Source organism: Elephantulus edwardii, unplaced genomic scaffold (assembly GCF_000299155.1).
Source record: "Elephantulus edwardii isolate Elephantulus edwardi_28Jun2011 unplaced genomic scaffold, EleEdw1.0 scaffold00030, whole genome shotgun sequence".
Taxonomy (NCBI): Eukaryota; Metazoa; Chordata; class Mammalia; order Macroscelidea; family Macroscelididae; genus Elephantulus; species Elephantulus edwardii.
This window is the reverse complement of record NW_006399780.1, coordinates 4,786,198-4,795,771: the sequence shown is the minus strand read 5'-3', so window position 1 is coordinate 4,795,771 and position 9,574 is coordinate 4,786,198. Positions and strand designations below refer to the sequence as shown.

General features: G+C 36.2%; 1 protein-coding gene across 1 annotated transcript in view; it reads right to left on the bottom strand.

Annotated features, from left to right (window-relative positions):
- The window catches only part of CUL4A (cullin 4A), a 67,228-nt gene that overhangs the window by 28,511 nt on the left and 29,143 nt on the right, over positions 1-9,574 (bottom strand). The window contains exons 6-9 of the mRNA XM_006883807.1: positions 9,061-9,223; positions 7,845-7,934; positions 6,736-6,818; positions 3,827-3,894 (exon numbers count right to left, since the gene is read on the bottom strand). Coding sequence (XP_006883869.1) covers positions 3,827-3,894; positions 6,736-6,818; positions 7,845-7,934; positions 9,061-9,223 — 404 coding nt within the window. The remainder of the gene's footprint in view (positions 1-3,826; positions 3,895-6,735; positions 6,819-7,844; positions 7,935-9,060; positions 9,224-9,574) is intronic.

The window sequence follows — 9,574 nt, the reverse complement described above, 5'->3', positions numbered from 1 at the left end:
ATAAATAAATAAATAAATTAAAAAAAAAAAAGAGAGAGAGAGAGAGAAGAATGCTAGGTTAGAAGCTGATTTTTCATCCGTGAAAACTTATCTGTCAAAACACAAGCTATCTATTTTTCAGCACAGCAATTTTATTCACATGCATAATATATGGAAATAAAAGTATTTCTTGTTTAAAAGAACCTTTAAAGTATTCAAGAAAGCATTTTAAAAGATTTTATCATTAAGGTATTTAAGTTTTACAAAGATTTTAGAAAACCATACATATTTGCTTTATTTTAACAATGGAGAGGAAGTTAAATTAGAGTTAAAAAAAGCTATGAGTTAGTCATGTTACTTCAGAGTTTCAGGCTCTTCTGAAAGAGCATGTCTACATGTTTAAAATAGTACAATGGGCTGAACAGTGTTCCCCAAACGTTCGTGTCTACGTGGTACTTGAAACTATAACCCTTATTTGGAAAAAGGGTTCCTTGTAGATATAATTAGTTAAGACAAATCATACCCTATATTCATTAACTAGTGTTCTCATGAGAAAAGGAGAATATAGAGAACATAGGCCATGTGAAGGACGAGTGGTGCACTTCTAAGTTGAATAACACCAAGGACTGCTGGCAACCACCATCCCTTAACAGAAAAGCATGGATGGCTTCTATCTCAGGGACTCCAGGAAGAACAAACCCTCCCAACACATGGATCTCAGCTTCTGGTCTCCTGAAATGTGAGAGAATAGATTTCTGTTGTTTCAAGACACCCAGTTTGTGGTTAATATGTTACGATGACAATAAAAATAGGAATACTAGTGGTTTTCAAATGCATGATCTTGTAATGTGCTGGTGAGTTGGAACTGAGCCATATCAAGTTTTCAGAGGCAAGAAATCGCACAGGAGGAAACTGCCTATCTTTCTCCCATGGAACAGCTGGTGGATCCAAACCATGTGCCTCTAAGTTGGCAGTGCAGCTCCTTACCACTAGTCCACCAGAACTCAAATGGCATTAAGAAGCATTTAAAAAAGAAAAAGCTATAATATTTTAAGAAGGTACTTGGGGTTTAATGAGAACAATTACTATATTTTTGTTTCATAAATTATAAAGTACTTTTTATATTTCATAGTAAAAAATTTTTTTGTTTCTTTACATCAATAGATAACTAGTATTTGAAAGTTTTGCTGAAGTTTAATAATTATAATACCCTCATGCATTTGAAAAAAGAGCTCTGTGGCCTAGAGGATAACGAGCTACAATGCCAACTCAAAGGCAACAATGCTATTTAGAAAAAATTATTAAAATGTATTAATTGGCTACCAAAAAAAATTTATCAATGTACTGGAAAAAACTATGCAAATTTCTATTTTCTTGAAATCTTTCTTGTAAAGTACTTATTTTTTTAAAACATGTCCGATATAAAAATATAGTTTCTTCTTAAGGTGGATTGTGTATTAAGGCCTTATATCATGTGTCCAACTTTCTGAGGGGCATAATAAAGAAATCTATCCATATTTGAATTATAGCTCTGCAACTTGCAAACTATGTCATTTGGGGGTACTGATTGATATTGAGCTTTTTTGAACCTCAGTATTCTTATTTTTAAATGGAATAACACAAAGCTATTTAAAGATTCAAAAGATAATAACATGAACAGTCATTTATAACCATTAAGTGCACAATAATATTAATTCTCTCCTTTATTTGACTTTCCTTTCTGGTCTCCGGTGGGGATTCCAATTTCAAATAATTCATTAGAGATAACAATACTACTTGGCAAAGTAGAACCCAAGCCAGAATATATGTGGCCCACCCAAAATGAAGCCTTATGTTATGCAATTGCTAACAAGAGATCCTGTAATTTTTAAGAATTTTAATTGACTTCTGAACAAGTTAATATTATTAAGTATTTAAGAGCTATAAGGACCATTCATAAGGGAGCTCTGGTGGCCCAGTGGCAAGAAGCTGCACTACAATCTCAAAGGCATGCAGTTTGAGGCCACCAGACGCTCTGCAGGAGAAGGATGGGCAATCTCCTCCTATGCAACTAACTGTCTTTTAAAACCTAACTCAGTCCCACAAGGATAAATATTATATAAAACCATTACTGTAGAATGAGTATAAGGATCCAAGAGGGGCAGGAGAGACTGGAAGCAGAGGGATGTGGATGTGCGGGGGTAGGGGTGATTAATTGAGTTGTACAATTTGATGGGTGGTGGGTGAGGGAAATTGAAAGAATTTGTATTCAAATTTTGCAAATAAATTAGTAGAAAATAAAACAAAATAATAAAAAAAGTAGTCTAAAGGCTTGACTTCTAATTTGTTACTCCTTTCCAAATTATTAAGGAGTAACAATGTCAGTTTGAGGATTAAGATGCATCTGATTCAAGTGATGGTCTTTCCAGTCACTTGTTACGCATCTGAGAGCTGGACAATGAATAAGGTGACAGAAAACTAATGCCTTTGAGCTGTGGTGTTAGAGAAGAGGACTGAACATCCCATGGATGAACAGAAGAACAAGTATGTCTTGGAAAGGGTGCAGTTAGAGTGTTCTTTGGAGGCAAAAGATGATGAGGCTTTACCTCACATACTTTGGGCATGTTGTGAGGAGGGGCAATTCCTTGGAGAAGGACATGATGCTTGGAAGAGTAGAGGGTTGGCAAAGGAGAGGAAGACCTTCAGTCAGGTGGATTGACATGGTGACTGTCACAATGGGCTCTAATGTGTCAGGAAGTGTGAGGATGGCACAGGATAGGACAGGGTTCAGATTTGTTGTTCATAGACTTGCTAAAAGTCATACTTGACTTGACAGCACCCAACAACAACAAAGACTAGGGCAAGACAACAATCTGAAACAAGAGCATTGCAACATAGACTGGGCGAGGTAGAAGGGAGGGAGAGAGAGGAAAATGCACAACAGTGAATGAATGAAAACCCAATCTCTCTGTAAACCTTCACTAAAATCACAATAAAAAATTACATTTTTTTTACTTTAATGTTTTAAAATTAATCTAATAGTAGATTTGTGTGGTGCTAGAGACGAGTATTGAATATAGTATGGACTGCCAAGAAAACAAACAGATTCATCCTGGAGAGGGTTAAACCAGGCTATTCCTTGGAGGCAAGGATTCTGGGGCTTCGTTTGACATACTTTGGACATGTTGTAAGGAGGGACAGATCCTTGGAGAGGGACATCATGCTTGGGAGGGTGGAGGGATGGCATAGGAGGGGAATGAGGTGGATTGATTCAGTGACTGGGGTAATTGGGATGAGTGTGTCAGATCCAGTGCAACTGGCACAGGATAGAGCAGGGTTTAGGGCTGTTGTACACAGGGTTCCTATGAGTCGCAAGTGACTCGACGGCACATAACAACAACAGTAGAACCAGGAAGCGTATTTAAATAGCTCAATAAATTATCATGGACATCTTTGAATAACTATGCACATTTATATGAGCAAAAGCCTTTGGATCGTTATGTGCATTGCCACATTTTATATGGTAAAGAATAAATTAAATGTTCTCAAGCTGAAAAAACTTCTCACAATATGAGTGCTTATGGTTTACATTTCAAAATGTCTGTAGTCCTCAAGCTCTCTTGGGGAACTTTTAGCAGATAGCATTTATGGTGACTTTAGCCATAAGCTGTAGTTTTAGGCACATTAACAAATACATTTATTAGAAAAAAGTTTTTAATTGTCTCATTAAAATAATAAAGTCTTTATATGTTGCTAATTTTAATGCTTCATGTTTCTGAATAATTGAAGGATTACCATTCAGCTGCATTCACACAAAGTTCAGGAAAATGTAAAAAATTAAAAAAAAAAAAAGTTTAGGAAAATGTACCTTTCTGCAGAATTGCTGTCAAATGCTCTCCTAATAGCTGTTGTTCCACACATGCAATTAGTGGTTTCCTATATAATTCAAAAAGAGTAAGCATTAGAAACAAAACAATTTGCTATTTACAAACAGAATTAACATAAACAGAACAACAGCTCTAAAAGGAAAAGATATCAGTAGAAAGGTGAGCAAATCTTAATAAAAAGTTATTATGTGCCATTGAGTTGTTTGCGACTCATGGCGACCTTATGTACAATAGCCCTGAAACCTGCTCTATCCTGTGCCAACCTTATTGTCTCTGACACACCTACCCTCATTATCCCAGTTACTGAATCAATCCATCTCATTGAGGGTCTTCCTCTCTTGCGCTGTGCCTCCACCCTCCTAAGCATGATGTCCCTTTCCAAGGACTGGTCCCTCCTTGTAACATGCCCACAGTAAGTATGTCAGATGAAGTCTCAGAATCCTTGCCTCTAAGGAGCAGCCTGGTTTCACCATCTCTAGGACAAATCTGTTTGTTCTTTTGGCAGTCCATGGTATATTCACTCCTTTTCTCCAGCACCACAGCTCAAATGCATCAATCCTCTATCATCCCTAGTCATCACTTAAAACTTTGCTGGTAGTTGACATTTAGTTCTAATTTTGAGTGTAAATTTTATGCTCTGTAACATGGCATTGCTATCACTTGCTGAAAGCTACTTAGACGACACATACAAATTCCAAAGCAGGTTATAAAACTAAAATGAAATCCACTTCTAACAAGTAGGTTCTGACAGAAGCAATCCATAGAACCTTTACTGGATTTCTGAGACTATAAATCTTACAGATTGTCCACCATTTTTCTATGAATGGCTTTCAGTTAGCAGCCAACATGTTACACACTACACTATCAGGGCTTCTTAGAGCAGATTACAGAGCACCTTTATAAGCATGTCAAACACATCATTCTGCTATCAGTGGTGATTACTGATGCTCATCTCCAAGGTGCAATTATTACTACTAAAATACTCACATGACCTAAAAGTTTAAGATCTTCAAAATGTTCTGTTAAAAACCACTCTTTTCACTTCAGATGTCGAGCCTTGGGGCTTTCACTTCACTATATATCTCTAATTAGTATGCACTGTCTTGTAAGGCCTGTTTTAAAATGTCACACACACACACACGCACACAGTAATACTAAAAACTCAAATTCATTGTCACAGAGTTGAACTGACTCATAGCTGATCCTCTAGGGGTTTTTCCAATGCTGTAAATCACGTGGGAGGAAATGACCCATCATTCTCGGAGCTGCTGAGGATTTGAACTACCAGAGATCATTCAGCTAGCAGTGGAGATCCCTACAGACCACGCCACCAGAGGTCCCTTTATAAATAATACTACATAAAAATAACATTCATAGAAAAATAGGGCAGACGTGCTAGCATTTTACTTTTTTTAATAAACATGAAAATTTCAAAAAGATTGATTAAGGTCTATGGGTATTTTCAAAAAGGTTACTCATAATAACAAAATCAACAAAGACTATACTTACCTGACCTATTAGCAATATTTATGTCTGCTAATTATTTTCTTCTCAAAATATCATTGCCTTGACTTTCACCATCCCATTCTTTTCTGTCCCATTCTTTTCTGTATCTCTTGAAGTTATTTATTCTCAGTATCTCTATTTGGTGCTTGTCTGCACCCAATAGCCATCCATTAGTGCAGGGAAATAGTCTAGGGAAAGCAAACAATCCCTATCTATACAATCCCTGAGCCTCTTACTGAGGCTTCATCTCAACCATCATTTATCTGCAAATTCCTATAATCATCAAGTTCAATAGGAACAAATGCAATTTGTTTTCTTACACTTTCTCAGTTTTATGTATTTTCACATTGTAATAATGTCTTTTTCTTTCATCCTGTGGTGTGCTGCCAAGTTCTGCACATACTATCATTTTATCTTTTTTCTCTATGCCTCTGTTCTTAGTACTTGAATAAATATTCCATCAGAAAACAGATAACTCATATAATTTTCTTTTTCTTTTCTTTAGCTACCTCATCAACTTCAGATTCAGGGAGAAAAAGGAATTAAGTAATAGGAGAAAATAACATGACTGAGTACCATAAAGAAAATTTACAGCTCTATTAAATGGCTAATAAAAAGGCCAAAATAAAAATGGCTCTGATACATCTTTAAGGATATGAACATGTACGGCTAAGCACAACTGATAACAGTGCATCTAAATTTCAAAATCAATCTCCATAATAGTCTATGTGTTTCCTACTGCCAAGGGGGCCATTTGGAGTAGTGAGAGAAGACATTCACCCTGAAACCCACAGCGCCCCTTTTCAGCAGGAAGTAGCTAAGAGAATACGCCATCCCCTTTTCCTTATGAATCAGGGTGAAGTCTCTCTCAGGGAGGAGTGATAGGGAATGGCAAGTGACACACTGACAAAGGAGATTAATCAGAACTGGCTTTGACAAGCACTGTGGCAATTGGACAATTAAAACAGACATGGGGGGGATGGGAAGAAGAACGATCTGGGGATGAGGGTGGAGGAAACAGTGCAACAATGAATGAATGAAAACCCAAAATCTCTGTAAATGTTCATTAAAATGAATAAAATTTAATAAAAAGAAAATAAAAAAATAATTTAAAAAAATGGCTCAATATTTGATTTTATTCAAATAGAGACTCTTCTGTCCAATAAACCAAATATTCCAGTCTAAGTTACTTTCTTAGGACAAAAATTTAAAACACAACACATAGTGAAAAGGTCATTTAAAGGAGCTGAATAAAGATAATATAAGTACGAGAGCAAAAATATTTTCATATAATACTAATTTAATCTACTGTTTTATTGACTACGTAGGAAAAGGTTTTACCTACAGTGAAATTGCAAAAATGACATAAACAAATAGTACTTACTGTGTACTATGGTCTAAGTATGTGATTACTCGATCTCCTTCTTCTTCTAAACGTTTACTTACATGGTTAAGATATTCTGCAACCTTCAAAAGAAAACATTTAGACATTACAGTAACAAGAAGCTCAAATATTGGGTTTTGGTTATAAAAGTAAACAAACAAAAACTTCTTGCCTCCCACCCCAGAATAAATAAATGTACAAGACAAATTTAGCACAGATTAAACTGAGAGAGAATGTACAGTAGAAATTTTCTCTACATGTAATTCCACAAGTAGGATTAGCTTCTGGAATTAATATAAAGGTGGCATTTTGCTCTGTGCTCTGTTCACAATATTCTACCTTCACCAATGAAGTTCCACAGGAAGGTGAGCAATCATCACTGGGGGTGAGGTTATAGAAGCTTAATTTCTCTCCCATGTAATAGCCAATATCAGCAAGAAAATATAATCAACAGGTTGGCACTTGAGCTGGGGACACCAAACAATGTGATTTCCACATATCTCATAATACATCTCACACTTCTTGTGGCAAAGGTCTTTACTTGGAGGCACACCAAGTATCTGACATAAAACATCCTCTTCAAAATAAGAATTATGAAGCTAATAATGGTTGGGGTCCATCCTATGCCTTTAATGTAACAAGTTGCCAAGGGCTATCTTAGGTACATTATGCTTTAGTATTTGGGTAAATTGGTCACTAAAATTATTTTGTTCTTATACTATTTTTTTCCCAATGCTTTTTAAAGATGAAAAATAAATCTTTATTGTCTAGAAACATTTTTTAAAAACCCCTCTCCACAAAAGATGCTACTGTCACATTTCACCAACTTCTTATTTTTCACACCTCTGATATAAAACTATTTTATCTATTTAGGATTTATCTCTAGTCCATTTACTTGAACTTGAGTTCTTTTATATATTTCACAAATTCTTCATATTAAGGTAGGGAAGGCTTTAAGAATTTTTCAAGGAAATTCTTACTATATCAGAACTCTCATCTTGAGATATTCTATAAAATGTTTATGTGTGACAACACATTTAAAAACTGACACCTACATGCACATCTACAGAACTGAATTAAGGCAATTAAGCAATAGGGCATAGTCTCACCTCTCTTTCTTGCATTAATCTTTGGCCTTCAGCAGCATATAAACAATCCGTTTCTTCCAGAAATTTTAGTTCAAATGAATCTTTATATACCTAAGAAACAAGCAGTTATTTATTGACTGTTGTTATACACCATCAAGTCATAACTGACATAACACAGCTGACTCTCTAGCAGGATTTTAGGGGCTGGATACCACACAGGAGACGGCCTATCTTTGAGCAGCTGGTAGATCTAAACCATCTGCCTTTGGCCACTGTTATTGTTGTGCACTGCTGAGTTGGACCTAATCAGAGCTGAAGCTCCAGTGAGTTTTCAGAGGCAGTAAACTTCACAGGAGGTGACTGCTTATCTTTCTTCTGCAGAGCAGCTGGTGGATTTGAATCATGCATCTTACTAGAGCTCCTTTTATTTATGGATTGTTGTTGTTGCTAGTGTGTATCAGCAAGTTGGAAATGACTCACAGTTGACCCTCCAGTAGGTTTTCAGAGGCAGGAAATCACACAGGAAGAGACTGCCCATCTTTCTCTCACAGTGCAATTGGTGGATTTGAAATGTGAGCCCCTGGGTTGGCAGGACAGCTCCTAGGCTACCAGAGCTCCCTTATTTACTAATTAGATCTTTTAAGGTCTGAATGCATCCCAATACTTGAGGAATGTCATTCAGTACTATTGCAATTCCTGATATTAACAAGCTGTCTGAAACTGCTAAAGCCTTTACAGTCAACCTCAGCTTCAGAAGCAGCCCTACCTTCTATGAACATTTGTTTTTCTGTGAAACTGTTACTTCACGTCTATTGTTACTATACATATTTTCACTGAGTGAATTCTACGCCAGTAGCAACTCTTTACTTTCTAAAGAATCTAGATGTTTGTCATTTATTTGTGTGGTTTGGCTTACATTTCCATGAGGCAATTTATACTTTTGTGCAGTATTATTTACCAGCTTTTCTTTTGTGGCTGCCGGTTTAGTGTTAAGCTTAATGCCTTCTCTCAGGGAGTAAGAAAAACAAAACCAAAAACCACAACACAAAAACAACCCACAAAACAACTCACCTTTTATTATTCAAGAAATAGTTTCATTTTTATATTTAAGTCTGAGGTACATTCTTTCATTATATTCTAAGTAGTTAGAGAAAGATTCAAGGTTCCCCCCTTCCTTTTGTAACTACAATGCCCCCCCCCCGCCGCATTGGTGCATTTATAATAGGAACATACTTACATGAAGGTCAGAGAGCATACTTAGTAGACTTCGCAATAAACTTCTGTCCACAGCTTCACCATTTCTTTCTCGTTCAATCAGTAGAAGAATACCGTCAATAGTTTTACTCTGAACCATCTTATCACTAATAATATGGTTTCTAAATAGTTCTAATCCCATATCCCTGTGAAAACAGTGAAAAACAAGGCTGTATGTTAGTTTCACACTTTAGAAATTTTAGGTTAAGTTCCAGTTATGTTATTAACAACAAAAAGATCCTTGATTTGCTGATTTCCTAAATCAAGTTTCCAAGCCTCTCCTGCTCCATCTAGTATTTCTTGTATTTTTGCCTCCCCTTAAATAAGGCTGTGTTAAACATTCAGGAGAAGGTAATACAAACTGTCATAAGAAAATTAAATTTCTATTCATCATACCCAAAGTTTACATTACAAGATCCATTACTTTCATCCCCCTCACACCAATATGCTCACTTGTCCTGTTTCCTTGTCCTGACATACACTACTAAGCCCACCCC